Genomic DNA, 16,959 nt, shown 5'->3' on the forward strand with positions numbered 1-16,959 from the left:
GATCGGGTCTGAACACAGTTGACATGAACATTGTCCAAACCACGAAATGACCGGACAGCAGCCTGGATAACGTGAGTGTCCGCGGCTGTTTCACCAAGGACAGTTTCAGCCTCGTTTCAGGCCCTGCCCTTGGATAAGAATTACAACTCTTACGGTCCTTTCTCTCCTTTCTAGCACCCTCTTCCTGGTCGGTGGCCCCCGGGCTGCAGGGAGTTAATGAGCCCCACGTGCTCAGTGGCAGGAGTGCTCCTGTCATCTCTGGCCGGAGAGAATCTTGATTCCACTGTTAGAGCATCATCTCTCCAGTGTGCTTTCCAGGCCTGAATTCCAGACTCTCTTCACCCTCCCCCAGTTTGTTATTTCTGTGAATTCAGGTGTGGGATGCTGCTTCCTATTTATTGTGCCCTCCCCGGGCAAGGAGAAAAGACGCCTGGCGCAGGGCTGTGTGTGGCAGGGGAGGTCCTGGGCCACCTGCTAAATCTCTGGTGAGGGGGAAGGAGCCCAGGCCAGACTTCTGGGCCTCTTGAGGGACCCAGGGAGGCACAGCGGATGGGGGTGGGCCTGGGCTAAAAGGGGAGCCACAGGTGAGGCCTCCCTTCTCTGTGTTTCAGGCTCATCTTAGCTCCCGAAAGGCAGCCCTGGGAGGGCCCGTGGGGAGGGCGGGGTCCCTGCTCCAAATGCCGGGCCTGTGGGCTGAAGAGCAGACCCCAGGGCTTTCTGTGGGGAGGCCGGCATGGCTGCACACCTTAGGGAACTGGGGACAAGGCATGTGTATGTCGGTCTCATCCCTTGGCACTCACCTACCTGTCTCTGCCTCTCTGGCCCCATCTAGATGCTTCCTTAGGGGCCATGTCCTCTGCCCCTTCCTCAGTGGCTAGACTCTTCCTGGCTGGTTCACCCCGCCTGCCTCCAGCCCAGGCCGGCGCACTCTCCTTGCCACGGAGTCCTCCATTTCTGCAGGGCTCCAGCCTCAACCCAGGGCTGTGCAGTGTCTACGCCCAGATTCCTGGGCAGTGCTTCTGGAAATCTATATGACCTACTTTGTTTTTGGAGGACAGAGCCACAAAGGAGTTGGTCCCTTTTGAGCCCCTTCTCACCTGGCTTGTCAGCTGGCCTTTGGGGCCATTTTCCCTTCATGACTAGCTCTCCCCTATCAATCCTTGTGGGCCCAGGCCCTCACCAATCCGAATGAGGGGAGGGGTTTCATGGGGTGCTCTGTTGTCTGGGGCACCCTCCCCACTCAGTTTCCCAGGATGCCTGTGCCCTGCCCACCTCAACTCAGTCTCAGAATGCAAATCCTGGTTACCAAGACCTTTTGAACCAAGCCCATCTCCAGTCCCGCCTCCGAAACTCTTCTGAGGCTTCTGAGCTCCCCTCCCACTTTAAGGTCCAGGCCCCAGGCCCTCCTGCGGAGACGCCTGTGAAGTCCTGGCTGGGTAGAGGACTTGGGGGTTGGGGATGGGTAGGGCAGAGACCCATATATAGTGGGGGAATGGACTCCCCAAGGGAGTGGCTGATGGTTGTCTGATATGCCCACCAAAGGAGAAGGTGGGAGGGAGGGGTCTTCACCTTGGCCTCCACAAGACTCCCAGCTGATGGAGCAGGGCTCGAAGGGGGCTCCCCATGCAGCCAGAGGAGGGAGGGTCAGAAAGATGCCTCCAGTTTCCCACACGCAGAGTGGGCCTAGCTGCCAGGCCCTTTCCCCGGCCCTTCCAAATCCCCGAGCCACTGTTCAGCCTCCCCAGAGTCCACCATGCCGCAAGATATTTGCATATCTGACAGGAAAAACAATTCCTCATGGAAGCTTAGCACCAGCAGGGCTGCACAGCCCCCTTTGTCTGTCTGGTAAGAGCTGGCTGGAGGCTGAAGGATAATCAGTCCCCCAAGGGCAGCTGCTGCCCACCTCCTTGAAGATTTAAAAGCACAGCCCACCTAGTCAATCTTCTGCTAGCTTCTCAGCCCCCATGGTTCCCTCCATTCTCTAGCCCCGCTCCTGCAGCCCCCTCCCCCATCCTCTGTCCTGGCTTCTCTGAGGAGGGGACGTCAGCCTATGGCAGGAGCCGATGAATGGGCATTTTATCTGATTAAACTGGGAATGAACTGGCCTTCCTCTATTATCTTTGGTCCTGATTGGATATTTAACACCAAATGTAGTGTGTGTGTGTGTGTGTGTGTGTGTGTGTGTGTGTGTGTTTCTAGTTCATGTCAGCGGAAATTGGATTGTACTGAAAGCATTTAATCTGAGCTCAGGAGTCCCCGCTAATAGAGTTACTAAGTTGGGGGTGGGGCAATTCTCCCTGGCCCTGTGTGTGAGTGCCCTGCTCTGGCCTCCGAGGGCTACAATCTCCCCATGGGACGAGGAACTGGAGGGCCGGGGGAATGCACAGCCAGAGCTTGAGCACCCTTCTGAACCACAGCCCGGCACCTGGGACCCTGGAGTTCCCTCCTACTTCCTGGGCCTGTCCTCCCGAAGGTGACGGTGTAGCCTCACGCCCCTCATGTGAAAGGTCTCACATGGTCGTTGGGTCATTAGTGTGTGCAACTGAATCTGAGCCAGGTGAGAAGGGCACAGAGGGGGCTGGGGCAGGGGACTCTGGAGGTGTTAACAAGGAGATGGTGTTAAGGTAGAAGAATAGACCATATGTAATAGATTGTTAGCTACAGCTTGGTTTATCACTTTTCCTTATTTGGAGTCGAGACATATGGTGTGTAGGCCTCTCAAAGGTTTGGGCATGCCTGGCAGGGAGCCGCAGTACAGAACTCTGTTTTGGTGTTTACTCGAAAACTGAGGAGACTGCCCACCAGACCAATGGGGAAGAGGGCGAGCCAGGCTCTCGACTTCTGAGTCAGGAGGTGTGGCCAGGGCTGCGGCCGGAGCGGGCGCTGGGCGGTGAGCCCAGACCTGTGCTGACCAGTGCTCTCCTGTGGTATTGCCCCGAGCGGCCAGCAGTTTCTCTACCTGCAAATGGGGACCAATGTGTGTTCTCCATCGGATTGCTGTGGGGATGAAATAAGATTCTGATGAAAGCTCTGGGGGCAGAGTAAGAGCTCAGTAAAGATTGGTGGATGAAATCAGTGTTATTAAAAGGAGGGCTAAGCTTGCAGAAGAGGTGGGTCTTATTTCCCAGGTAGGCAGATCTCTCCCGGTCACCCCTGGTTCTGTCGTCCCTCCTGCCCTCACCAATGGATGGCTCCAGCCCTCAGCAATTCACGGCCTCATCGTCTTGGCTGTATTTACTGAAAGAGCTGCGCTCCTGCTCACCCTCCCACCGCTTAATCGAGGAATGGAGATGGACAGTGATGGGCAGCAGCAGACATCTTACTAAGGAGCAGAGCCAGGAGGCCGTCCCACTCCACCTGCCTTGAATGCCAGGATAAAAGAAGGAAAAATCAAGACCAAGCCCCTCACTGCACAGAGGCCGGGGAGGCTGGTGGGGGGCCCCTCCCATACCAGGCTTTCTGGGCTGTTTTCTTTCCTTGCCCCAGTGACCTGCTCATCCATATCTCCTTGGATCCCTTGGGTGCTTGGAGCTAGGCCCTGTCCCTGTCACAATCCACTGGCACTCTTACCTCCTCAGTTCTCGCTTCCACACACCTAAGACTTCCTCATCCCTCCCTGGAGGAAGGCATTCCCCCCATTTTACCGATAAAGAAACTGAGGGCCAGAGAGGGACGGTTAGCCTGGGGGCTCCACAGCGCCTCTGCGTGGGAAAGAGGTATGGAAACACACAGCTTCACTCCCTGACTTCTCTTACGGAAACAAGTTCACTGCTCCCAGCAAACCAAAGACCTGCCGTGGTTTTATACCAACACCATTGATGACAGTGACATCTGGGACCACCCCTGGCATTCTGTATAAAGCGTGCCCTGCCTGGTGGGGTAGGTGAGGCTTAGGGTTAGGTACACTTCCCTCTGTGCTTCCATAAGCCCCCAGCAGACTGCACCCCAGTCCTGGACACACCCTTCTCCACCGATTCCCAGAGTCTTTCTGCTGAACTCCTCCTCCTGAGGACAGGGCCTTTTGCAGGAGGTTATCTTTAAGTTACCGTGACTCAGCTTGGAGAGGAACTTCCGGAGGGGGGTGGGAAGGGAAGGCCTGGTGAGCTGTGCTGCTTCCCCGCTCCCCCTCAGTCTGAAAGGGCCCATGAATACAGTGACTATTTATAAGCTTCCTGCACAGTGGACAGTCCTTTGCAGTTTCCAAGGCGCTACCATCCACTCTCTTTAATCCTCTCTACAGATTCAGGTCGGAGAGAGTATTCCCTCCCCTTAACAGGTGAGATAGGCCCACACAGGTGGGGTACTTTATCCAAGGTCACACAGCTCTTGAGTGGTGGAGATGGGACTCAAACCTGCTACAGCTACACAGATGAGTGAGGCGTCTATGCGGGATATCACAGGACTGGGCACATAGCAGATGCTGTAAAAGCTGGTCAGATGAATGAGTGAGTGCACGCGGCAGGCAGTGGACTCAATAGGAAAGAAAGAGGCAGCCCAGGGTCCGTGGGGTGGGGAACACTTGACCGTTTTGTTCCCAGGCCCCCCTTCGTCTCCTCAAGCACTGCTCATATGGGGCAGAGCTCTTTGCCTTCTCAGCCCTGGGGTGGAGCCCCTTGCTCCCCAACCTCCCAGGCTGTCTCACTGCCCTTGGCCTTTGCAGACTCCTCCCCAGTGAGGCTGGGCTTTCTCCATGGGAGCTTACCTCCTCCTCTCTGGTCCACCCCTAAAGTCTTAGGGCCCAGGACCAGAGCATAAATGGAGGCTCCCAACAGCCATCCCCCGGGCCTAGGGGCACAATCCCCCGAAACTATTCGACCCTTGGGAGAATGGACTTCAGGAGGAGGTTTGCATAGTCCTCACAAGCAGACTCAGGTCCATTTGGACCCCAGAATCTTGGATACCCAGATAGTGGCCTAGAATTGCGGAGTTGGGGCTCTGGGCCACCTTTACCTGGCCCTGTGTACCCTTTGCTCTGTGGGGAGAGATGAGGCTGGACGAGGCCCAGAAAGGGCCCTCTCAACCATCTAAGGATGGCCTCCCTCCCATCCTGCCTAATACCTGCTCTCATGGGTCCTGGGGCTCTTTCCTGGGCCACTGCCCCTCTAGGCAAGTTGGTCAGGAAGACAAGCCCACTCTAGTGGCCAGTGACTCTCCACTAGGCTCTTGGAACCAGGTCAGGGTGGGGATGGTGTGGGGGTGGTGAGCCCACCAGACAGAGTGTGTTAAGGTGGGGGTGGGGGGAAGGAGGCTGGCCTGCAGGGGGCCTTGCCCAACCACTCACAAACACACCAAGAGACAATAAATCCATAAACACTTAATCTCTCTGCAAATTGAAAAGGAGCTGTACATATCTGCTGCACCCCAGCAGCTGAGTTATGAGTCTTGCTTATTAATTTCTTTAGTCCCAGGTGATGGATGGAGGAGAACGGCCCACCAGGGAGACGCTGGGTTGGAGGGAAGGAGGGAGGTGGCAGTGGGTCAGGGCTCTGGGAAGAGGCCTTCTGGAGAAGTGGTGAGAGGGGGAGGCCTAGGCATGTGTGCTTCTCCCTTTTATTCTGTCTAGAAGGGCCCCATGAGTACAGTGACTATTAATGAGCCTCCTGCACAGTGGACAGCTCTGCGCAGTTTCCAAGGTGCTGCCAGCCACTCTCTTGTCAATCCCCGCCCCCCGTCTCAGGAGGGAGGTATTCCTACCACTTCACAGTGAGAAGACAGGTCCAGAGAGGTGGAGTGATCTGTCTGAGATCACACAGCTCTTGAGTGTTAGATATGGGCTCAAACCTGCTAGAGCCACACGGGTGAGAGGAGGGGGCAGGGTGGCCTTATTCCAGGAGGCAGGCACACAGGCAGGATGAATCTTATTTCTTTATCTTTCTCCCTCCCTCCCTTTCTTTCTCAAATGCTAAGTGTCCCCCCACCCCAGGAGCTGGAGGAGGAAGAGGAGAAGGAAGTCGGAAGAGGTAGCAGTGCCCAGGAGCTATGACTGTTGTAACCTCACAGACTGATTTTCAGACTCGCCAGGGGCACGACCTGTGTTCCTGCGTGAGGAGCACATGCCTCACTAGCAGGAGGCCCCGCAGCCCATGGACAGAGCAGGGATTAGAGGTGACCGGGACGGAAGACTGAGCTGGCAGAGTGGGACCACGAGCCCTGGGCAGTGGAGTCAGGGGGACAGAAACTGAGGTGTGGGGGTGGGGTGGGGTGACCGAGCTGTTTCGGGAATGTACCTGGTGGTTGTGCGGGTGACCTGGAGGGGGCACTGAGCCAGGGGTCTGATTGGAGGCTGTGGACACCAGATGACTGTGCTTTCTTTGTCTGCCTCACTCTTTGTTTCTGTTGTATTTTCTCTGCCTCTCAAGAGGCCTTGGATTCTCAGGACCCAGGTGAGCTGCCTCCCAGGCTGGGCTTTGTGCCTCCGTGGCTGGTGGGAGCCAGCCCCAGGCTCCTGGGCCTTGCGATGCCGTTACCCTGGGCTGATGTTCCTGCTCCTAGTGGCCACTGCGGTGGGTGTGTCCGGTGTTAATGACCGCTGCTGGTGCCGTAGGAGGCTCCTGCTCAGACTCAGCACCTGCCACCAGGTGGTGCCACGGGAACTGAGACTGGGTCTGAGCCAGCCTCACCCACCTGCAGACCTCACCTGGGCAGGGTGCTGGGCCAGGACCAAGGCTCCAGTCATGGTGCAGGAGCCCCTGGGGAACAGCTGCTCAACCTCTGCTGATAGAGGAACTGGGACCCGGAAAGGGGAAGAGAGTTCAAGGTCACTTCAAAGAGCTGATGAGCACAAGGGACAGTGTGGAGCTGGGCTAGACAGTGAGCGGAGAGTGTGTATCCTGTGGCTGTGGGTGCTGAGGGGGCCGAGAGTCCAGCAACCTCAATGGAGCAGGGCTGGGGCGGGGAGAGCCCGTGCTGTGGAGGGTGAGCTGTGTTCTGACCTACCTGGGCCTGTGTTGGTGTTAGCACTGCTCAACCCCTCAGTGCTGAGCAAACAATGATGGTTGGTCACCCTGGAGCCATGCCAGGCAGACATGCAGGACCAGACTCTGAGGTGTCCCTGCTCCACTGTAGCCCTTTCTGAAGGCCCCACCATTTGACCCTGAGAGGCAGGCAGGGCAGGAAACTGCCTGTGCTACAGATGGAAAAACCAAGGCTCCGGGACACGAAGTGCTTCGAGCCACCCTGGAAGGTGTGGCAGGGCCAGCACCTCTCTGCCTGCCGGAGGGAAGCTGAGGTCCCTGGGCTGGAGGCTGCCCTCCGGGGGCCCCAGCCCCCACCTCCTTGCTGTGTGACTTGGGAGGAGCCACAGCCTCTCTGGCTTTCCTTCCTCTCTTCACACAGGCAACGAGGTCCTCTTTCTTGGGGAAATGGTGTCCCCAGGACTGAAATCAACTTACTGAGGAGCAGGTTACATGGGGTGGGACAGCTGGAGAAGTGGACATGAAACCGAGGGGTCAGGGATCATTCTGGAGTCTAGCAGACTCAAGAAAGGAAGAGAAACAAAAGCGTTTTACTCAGAGGGGGTGGCCTGTGGGGAGTGGATGGGAGAGATGAAGGGAGGCGTGGGGAAGGCTTTCAAAGAAAGAATGAAAGAAAGGAGTCATTCCAGTGTGGTGTTTGCAGAAATTCCACTGAATCTTTAAACAACCCTTGTCAATTTTTCATCTGCTGGTATGAGGACCTCTGGTCTGCCACAAATCTCTGAGTAGTGGGGGGAAAAGAGGGAGGGAAAATATGGGTTCAGAGAGGGGGAGAGAAAATCAGAAAATCAGAAAGAAATAGAGATAATTAGAGAAATACAGAGCAGGGCAGGGAGAGACAGAAATAGAGAGGGGGTGGGGAAGCAAGGAGGGAGGGAGCCAGAGGGAGGCGGGAAAGACCCTGTGCTGGGACTTCCACACTCGCAGCAACACTGACACACACTTCCTGAATAGCACCGAGCCCTTCTGCCTGTTTATCCAAAGCAGAGCCCACCTCCTCTAGGACATCCTGCTTGTTCCTCTCTCTCTTTGCTGAGGGCTCACCAGGTGTGCCAACAACACCGGGAAGGGGTGCCACTTAGAGGATACATGGTCTCAGTCATGCCTCTCTGTCATTCGCCCCTCACCAAATATTTACTGGTCGCCTGCTCTGGGCCACTGTCTTGCCTCCCGTCTCCCAGGACATGGCTCACCCCTGCTGGCTGGAGAATGTCCAGGGCTCAGGCCTCGGCCTCTTTGTCTCTGCCTTCCCCCGGACACAGCTGGCACTGGCGGGGGTGGGAGTTTGCTGGCTGGTTGGAGGCTTGCTGAGGACTGGGGATCAGGCACAGGGCAGGCGTTTCTAAGCCCCGTGTGAACAGAACCAGGCCTGTGCACACAGCATGGCGTCCCTCATCTTACCTGCTCTCCCCTAGTGTCTGGTTGGCTGGGGGCTCTAGGGGTGAAGGAGGATGCTTGCAAATGGTTACTGTTTGGAGCGCTGTCATGTTCAGGACAACTCTGACTCTTCGTTCCACTGAAAGCCCGCCTCTTTCAAAAGACTCCCTGGGCTGCTCAGAGGGTGGTGAAGGCTTCCCCTAGCTCTGCCTGGGCCCTGCACTTGACTCAAGAGCACAACCCTGGGACCCTGACCCCAGTGGTCCAGTCAGGACAGGAGCTTTGCACCACATTGACAAAATGGTACATGAAAAGACCTGTTTTAAAACCAAGTGTCCTGGATGAAGGGAGCTCAAGATGGAAGAATTGCCTGGAGGGTAGTCCTGGAAGGAAGATGATCCAAGGGCATACTAGGGGGAGGGCGCCCCAGTAGGGCTTGGTGGGGCTGTAGGGTTGGGACTGGCAGGCCTGGGGCAGCATAGAGCATCCACAGCCTCCTCCCTAAGGAGAGAGTCCAGCCTGCGTCTCCTCCACTCCCTTCTCCACCCCCAAGGTGCTTCTTTCTCCAGAAAATGTTCACTTTCCTATTTAGCCACAGTAGGCTCTGGAGGGAATCAGAGGTGAAATTATTTCTTGTGCTCCGGGGAGTGTGCTATAAGACTAGACATAGACCAATGCACTCTGGGAGTCAGGTGATGCTGGGAGGCTCACAGCCCGGATAAAGTGGCCGAGAGCCCAGGGAGGCACTTTAGTCCTTTGCCCCCTACACTGCCATGTCACTGGGGCCCAATGCTACATCCTGAGGCTCTGCTGCTGGTGACTACCCCCTGACCACACATTCAGGAGTCACATACCTTGTGGCCATGCCATTGCCACCAGATGTGTTTGAGTGCTAATCAGATGTCTTCTACTGCTCTGTGACTCTGTCTATGGCTTACATGCCATGTTCTTTGCTCATTGCTATGTCCAATGGTTGTGTCTTCCTGTAACACAGTGCTGTGTGAAAGCTCTGGGCAGCCTGGGTTCATTGCTATGCAGCTGCACTCCGCTGCTCCCTGATTGCAGTTCTCTTGCTTGTCACTATGTTTCTTGGTTGTATGAGCGCATTCACTGTTAAGTAACGTTGTTTTGTTGCTGTGAAGCAGTGACCATTACGACACCATTATTCACAGACCCGCACGCCATTGCTACCCACCCCGTTCTATTGCCTGTGCTGTGCTGACCGGCCTGTGGGTGTTTGGGTGCTGCCGTGGTCCTCCCAGCTTCTGGCTAGTTATTAAGAGCTGGGGCTGGGGGCTGGGTCTTCAGGACCCAATGAGAACAAAGGGGGAGAGAGAGAGAGAGAGAGAGAGAGAGAGAGAGAGAGAGAGAAGAGGAAGAAGGAGAAGGAGAAGGAGAAGGAGGGAGAAGGGAGAAAGGGGGAGAAGGGAGAAGGGAGAGGGGAGAAGGGAGAGGGGAGAAGGGAGAAGGGAGAGGGGAGAGGGGAGAGGGGAGGCAGGGGTAAATGAAATGGAGCTGAGTCAGGAACAGGAGGGAACAAATGGGGCCTGGGATAGGCTGGGATGGGCAAGGGAGAGGGGCAGGCCCATTGCCTTGCATACTATGTGTCCGAGGCACCCAGTGGTGCCAAGTGGCTTGAAGGGTCCAGGGTTGGGTATCCGGGCCTCTACAGCCATCTGGCATTCACTTGGCTACATGCAAGGCGACATAGAGTCAGGAGCCTTGGCAGGGTGTCCCACCTCATCCTCATTGCCATCCTTCGTAAAACCAGCTCAGCCTAGATGCTCTCTAAGGTTCTTTCTGATGTACTTCCTGTCTAGCCAGGGGTTCCAGCACATGGCCCAATAAGCATTTACCTACATTTGTGTGGAGCCAGGCCTGGACTGGGTCCTGGAGCCAGTATGCTCTCAGTTCGAAGGCTGAATGGTGATGGCTGAGTGGACCTACCCCCACAGCAAGCCAGGGAGCGCAGCCGGTGCCTGTGGCCCTGCCAGGTACCCGGCAAGGGGAGACCAACGCACTGATGGGGTGCTAGGGTGGTGCTCAGAGAAGACATGCTTTAGTTCTCCATCTAGACCCGCTCACCTCATCTCTGACAGCCTGTGGATATGGGGCAACCTGAGCCCCCTGTTCGCACTCAGAGCCTCACAGAATCCATTCTGGTGCCCTTGGGTCACTTATTTCTCCTTTGGCCCTCCATCACTCACAATGGTTACTCAACCTCTTGCTTAAAAATGGTTCTTCCTCGTGGCTAACCTTGACTTCTCAATATGCAATCTCATCCCATCTCTTATAGTTTAATTCTTAAGAGAAAATCAAGACTAACTGCAGGCACTGATTTATTAATACTGTCTAAAGCAGCAGTCGCCAACCCGTGGTCCACGGGTGGTCCATGAGGTCCGAAAGGTTGGCGACTGCTGGTCTAAAGTCTCCAAAGACAAGGTTTGAATCTTTATTTGCAACCCAACTAATGCCTAAACTGAAAGGTCATGTGAGATGACTGCTTTCCCGAGGGGCAGAGGTGAGAGGAAGGAGAGTAGAAGGCAGCCGGAGTGCTCTGGCATCCAGGGAGGGGCCTGTGCTGGGGTGGGCAGGGGCACTTCATGTGGGAGCACCCTGGACACACCCAGCAGACAGCAACCCTCCCTACTCATTCAATGGGACATGTTTCAGAAAGGTGCAGAGTGCCCAGGGAAGATGTGGAGGCTGTTAGTGAGAGGGGAGATCCCTAGAGGAGAAAACCCAGGGCTTCCCTATTGGCCAGTGGCCTTGGCTCGGGCCTTTTCTCAGGATCTTCTGGAGCGATGTTCACCATGGGACCCATTGTGGAAGAAGGGAGGAAGCCACACTTGAATTCATCCATGGTCATTGGCTTGGTACCTCAGTTAGGAACTGTGGACTGTCTTTTTGGCAGCCTGAACTTCAACTTTCTGTAGCAAGGGGCTAGCACCCAGCACTGACCCCTCAACAAATTAAGACACCAGCTTGGCCACCTTTACCAACCCTTTCCCAGCATCTGGCCAACTGGCAACAGGAAGCCATGCCAGCTCTCACGATCAAAGATGGTGTCTTCCTTTCTTTGAGGCTCCTCCAATATACTCTCTTCACATTATACCATTTTACTGTGCTCATAGTACTTTACCAGAAAATTAAATTTCAAAAAATGCATTTAGTTGTTTACTGTCTCCACACTAGAATGTAAGTTATATGTAAGCAGGGACCTTGTTTATCCCTCATGTCCGCCTCATTTAGATGCTCAATGAACACTTTTAAAAGAATAAACGATGCCATCTATGACTTCCATACTCAGTGTAGTAACAACAGCTTCTAAAATCTCCACACTCCTGTGACACCCTTTGCTCTGTAGACTTATGTTCCATCCCATCTCCTCTGTCATTATTTTAGAAGCTAAAACGAATCTCTCAGGGCTTCCCATTACCCAGTGACATGCTCCTGAGGATGCTCTGAGTTGATGGCTAGTTGAGTAAATGGAACCAGCTCATACAGTGTTGCAAGGTTTGTTTTAAAAGAAATCATATGGGTATTTGATTCAAAAGATAAAGAAACTCTGTAAAATGAAGAATGCACACCTTCCACAGTTTAGATTTGGGGTAACTCACTTACAGAGTGCTCCCAAGGGGAGGTCTACTTGTCACCTGAGGAGTGAACCAGGCCCACAAGGGCAGTCAAGCCTCTTCCAAATCCCCCCTATCATGGCTCCAGCCCCCCAGGCCTGGGGGCGTGGGGAGACACTCACCATTTCATGGGACATTTGGGGCATCTGAGGCTCTTCCTCTGCTTCCTGGAAGGTGGATGTGCTGGAGCTCATTGTGGAGCTCACTGAGGCCTTGGACCAGGACTCATGGATGGAACCCAGCTTCTCATCTAAGATCTGAGGGTCCAGCGTGGGCAGAACCTTGCTGTTGTTTGGTGTTAAGAAGTTTTCTGGCCTCTGGGAAGAGAAAGTGCAAAGAAATTCCTCTGTGCCTCCCTACCATAAATGCACTTTCCACACCCCAAGCCTCTCCTCCTCATGGCTCAGGAGGCCCTGCTTATCTGGCGGCCCCTGTCTACCTCCTGCCCCCTTGCTCATTGGGCCCTAATCACACTGTCCTTGATGTTTCTCTAACAAGCCAAGCTCTTTCTGCCTCTAGGCCTTGGTATCTGCTGTTTTCTCTACTTGGAAAACCTCATGGGTCTTTACATGGCTGTTCCCTTCTCTTCACTCAGGTCTCAGCCCAAATGTGATTTTCTTAGAGAGTTCTGCTCTTTGAGGTGGAGGCCCATCCTATTAAAAGTAACTCCTCCTCCAAAATACTCTCTCTTCACATTATACCATTTTACTGTGTTCATAGTACTTTACCAGAAAATTAAATTTCAAAAAATGTGCTTAGTTGTTTACTGCCTTGTCTTTATTCAAAGACAAGGTTTGAATCTTTATTTGCAACCCAACTAATGCCTAAACTGAAAGGTCAGGTGAGAGGACTGCTTTCCCGAGGGGCAGAGGTGAGAGGAAGGAGAGTAGAAGGCAGCCGGAGTGCTCTGGCATCCAGGGAGGGGCCTGTGCTGGGGTGGGCCCTTCAATCTCCGTGCTAGAATTCTATCTTCTCCAATCTCCATGCTAGAATGTAAGTTATATGTAAGCAGGGACCTTGTTTATCCCTCGTCTGCCTCATTTAGATGCTCAAGAAACACTTTTGAAAGAATAAATGATGCCATCTGTGACTTCCATACTCAGTGTTGTAACAACAGCTTCTAAAATCTTCACACTCGAGCTCGAAGATGGCGGCTGGCAGGAAGTTAGGGAGGGAGAGAGTGTGAGAGAGTGAGGAACCCATAGAGGAGCGTGTAGACGTGTGTGGTGTGTGTGTGTGTATGAGCTAGGGTCAGTTAGGTTCTGCAGGTCCTCCAAGGGGCTGCCAAACCAGGCAGTCTTAGACGGCGGAGCCCCGCGCACAAAGCGGACACTCCTGGGCAGCCGGTGCAGCACAGAGACCATGCCATCTTGGGAAACAGAGCTGCCTGAGACTAGGATCGCGTCTCAGACGCAAACCAGGACCCTGCAGCCACTGGGGACAGAGAATTGCAACCACAGCTTCAGACCAACAGACAGCAAGAGTCCAGACTTCCTGGCAGCAGATTTCTGTGAGTCAAAGAGCCCGTCCCCCTCCCCGCAGGCTCGCGGATAGCGCCAAAGTAACGGATAGACCCGCCCCTCCCCCTCCGGGGAATCTGAGCAGCGCTGCTACTGGAATTTGAGAGACTAGAATCTGCTCCCTGCAACGCAATCGGGCGACCAAACCCGAAGCCCACGCAGGGCAGCAGTGCCACCTGACTTGGATTCAGGGCAAGCGCACAAGGAAGTCAGTTTTCTGCAGCGCAGGCACACCACAGAGCTATTGTGCAATCCAGTCCCCCATGGTGACCCGGACCCAAATTCTCCTGGCAAGAGGCAACACTGAGCACCACTGACATCACTGGATAAATCCTCTAGACAAAAAATCAGCAAAGACACAGCAATCCTAAATGACTCACTAGATCAGATGGACTTAACTGACATCTTCAGAACATTTCACCCCAAAGCCACGGAATATACATTCTTCTCAAGTGCACATGGGACATTTTCAAAAATAGACCACATATTGGGTCACAAGCGAAGTCTCCCCAAATTCAAGAAGATTGAAATCATACCAAGCATCTTCTCAGACCACAATGCCATAAAATTAGAAATAAACTACAATAAAAACAATCCAAAAATCTCAAATACTTGGAAGCTGAATAGCATGCTATTAAATAATGACTGGGTTACCAAAGAGATCAAAGAAGAAATTAAAAGCATTCTGGAAACTAATGACAACAAAAACACAACAATCCAAAATCTATGGGACACAATGAAAACAGTCCTGAGAGGGAAGTTTATAGCTCTACAAGCCTACCTCAAAAAACAAGAAAAAAATGGTAGTAAATCATCTAACTCTACAACTCTCAGAATTAGAAAGAGAGCAACAAGAAAAACCCAGAGTGAGCAGAAGGAAGGAGATAATAAAGATCAGAGCAGAAATAAATGACATAGAGACCAAAAAAACAATATGAAAGATCAATGAAACCAAGAGCTGGTTCTTTGAAAGGATAAACAAGATTGATGAACCTCTAGCCAGGCTCACCAAGAAGCAAAGACAGAGGACTCAAATAAACAAAATCAGAAATGAGAGAGGTGAAATAACAACAGACCCCACAGAAATACAAAGGATTGTTAAAAAATACTATGAACAACTCTACTCCAACAAACTAGACAACCTAGAGGAAATGGACATATTCCTAGAAAAATACAACCTTCCAAAACTCAATCAGGAAGATTCTAAAAATCTCAATAGGCTAATAACTATGGAAGAAATTGAAGCAGTCATCAAAAAGCTCACAGCAAACAAAAGCCCGGGGCCAGATGGCTTCACAGGGGAGTTTTACCAAACATTCAATGAAGAACTAAATCCTATCCTCCTCAGACTATTCTAAAAAATTCAAGAGGAAGGAACACTTCCAAGCTCCTTCTATGAAGCCAGCATCACCCTAATACCAAAACCAGATAAAGACAACACAATGAAAGAGAATCACAGGCCAATATCCCTCATGAACATAGATGTCAAAATCCTCAACAAAATTCTAGCAAATCAGATCCAGCAATACATCAGAAAGATCATACACCATGACCAAGTAGGGTTTATCCCAGGGATGCAAGGATGGTACAATATCCGCAAATCAATAAACGTGATGCATCACATAAACAAATTGAGAGATAAAAATCACATAGTAATATCAATTGATGCAGAAAAAGCATTTGACAAAATCCAACACCCCTTCTTGATCAAAACACTCAACAAGGTGGGAATAGAAGGATCATACCTCAACATAATAAAAGCCATATGTGAAAAACCCACAGCCAACATCATACTCAATGGACAAAAACTAAAACCATTTCCCCTAAGAACAGGAACAAGACAGGGATGTCCACTCTCACCACTCCTGTTCAACATAGTACTGGGAGTACTAGCCATTGTGATTAGACAAGAAGAAGAAATAAAAGGCATCCAAATTGGAAAAGAAGAAGTAAAACTGTCCTTATTGGCAGATGACATGATACTGTACATAGAAAACCCTAAAGACTCCATCAAAAAATTACTAGACTTAATAAATGAATTCGGCAATGTAGCAGGATACAAAATTAATGCCAAGAAATCTATGGCATTTCTTTACACCAATAATGAACTTACAGAAAGAGAGACTGAAAAAGCAATCCCATTTATCATTGACCAAAAAAATTAAGATACCTAGGAATAAACTTAACTAAGGAGGTAAAAGACCTATATGCGAAAAACTACAGGACACTGAAAAAAGAGATAGAGGAAGACATAAATAGATGGAAGAACATACCGTGTTCATGGATTGTAGAATCAATATCATCAAAATGTCCATACTACCCAAAGCAATCTATAGATTCAATGCAATCCCCATTAAAATACCAATGGCATATTTCACAGACCTACAACGAACTTTCCAAAAAATCATCTGGAATAAAAAAAGACCCCAAATAGCTGCAGCAATCCTGAGAAAGAAAAACAAAGTAGGTGGGGTCTCAATACCAGATATCAAGCTGTATTACAAAGCCACTGTTCTTAAAACAGCATGGTACTGGCACAAGAACAGACATATAGACCAATGGAATAGAAAACCCAGAAATCGACCCAAACCACTATGCTCAATTAATATGTAACAAAGGAGGCATGAACATAAAATGGAGTCAAGATAGTCTCTTCAACAAATGGTGTTGGGAAAATTGGACAGATATATGCAAAAAAATGAAACTAGACCACCAACTTACACCATACACAAAAATAAACTCAAAATGGATAAAGGACTTAAACATAAGATGGCAAACCATAAAAATACTAGAGAAATCCACAGACAGAGAAACCTCAGACTTATGCCGAAGGAACTTCTTCACTGATACTGCTCCTAGGGCAATGGAAACTAAAGAGAAAATAAACAAATGGGACTACATCAAAATAAAAAGCTTTTGAACAGCAAAAGAAACCATCAACAAAACAATAAGAAAGCCCACTGCATGGGAGAACATATTTGCCAATGTCATCACCGATAAGGGTTTAATCCCCAACATTTACAGGGAACTCAGACAACTTAACAAAAGAAAGATAAACAATCCAATAAAATAATGGGCAACGGACCTAAATAGACACTTTTCAAAGGAGGACAGAAGGAAGGCTAAGAGACATATGAAAACATGATCAAAGTCACTAATTAGCCGAGAGATGCAAATCAAAACAACAATGAGATACCATCTCACACCTGTCAGAATGGCTATCATCAACAAATCAATAAACGACAAGTGTTGGCGAGGATGCGGAGAAAAAGGAACCCTCGTGCACTGCTGGTGGGAATGCAGACTGGTACAGCCACTGTGGAGAACAGTATGGAGTTTCCTCAAAAAAACTAAAAATGGAACTCCCATTTGACCCAGTGATCCCACTTCTAGGAATATATCCCAAGAAACTAGAAACACGAATCAGAAAAGATATATGCACCCCTATGTTCA

At 51.4% G+C, this 16,959-nt stretch overlaps 1 protein-coding gene across 3 annotated transcripts in view; it reads right to left on the reverse strand.

Moving 5' to 3' along the window:
* Positions 1-16,959, reverse strand: part of CCDC33 (coiled-coil domain containing 33) — a 98,962-nt gene that overhangs the window by 24,314 nt on the left and 57,689 nt on the right. For all 3 annotated transcript variants that reach the window (XM_028133396.2, XM_054715626.1, XM_054715628.1), the window contains one exon: positions 12,109-12,303. In XM_028133396.2, the coding sequence (XP_027989197.2) occupies positions 12,109-12,303 (195 nt within the window). The remainder of the gene's footprint in view (positions 1-12,108; positions 12,304-16,959) is intronic.

This window comes from Eptesicus fuscus, chromosome 5 (genome assembly GCF_027574615.1).
Source record: "Eptesicus fuscus isolate TK198812 chromosome 5, DD_ASM_mEF_20220401, whole genome shotgun sequence".
Lineage (NCBI taxonomy): Eukaryota > Metazoa > Chordata > Mammalia > Chiroptera > Vespertilionidae > Eptesicus > Eptesicus fuscus.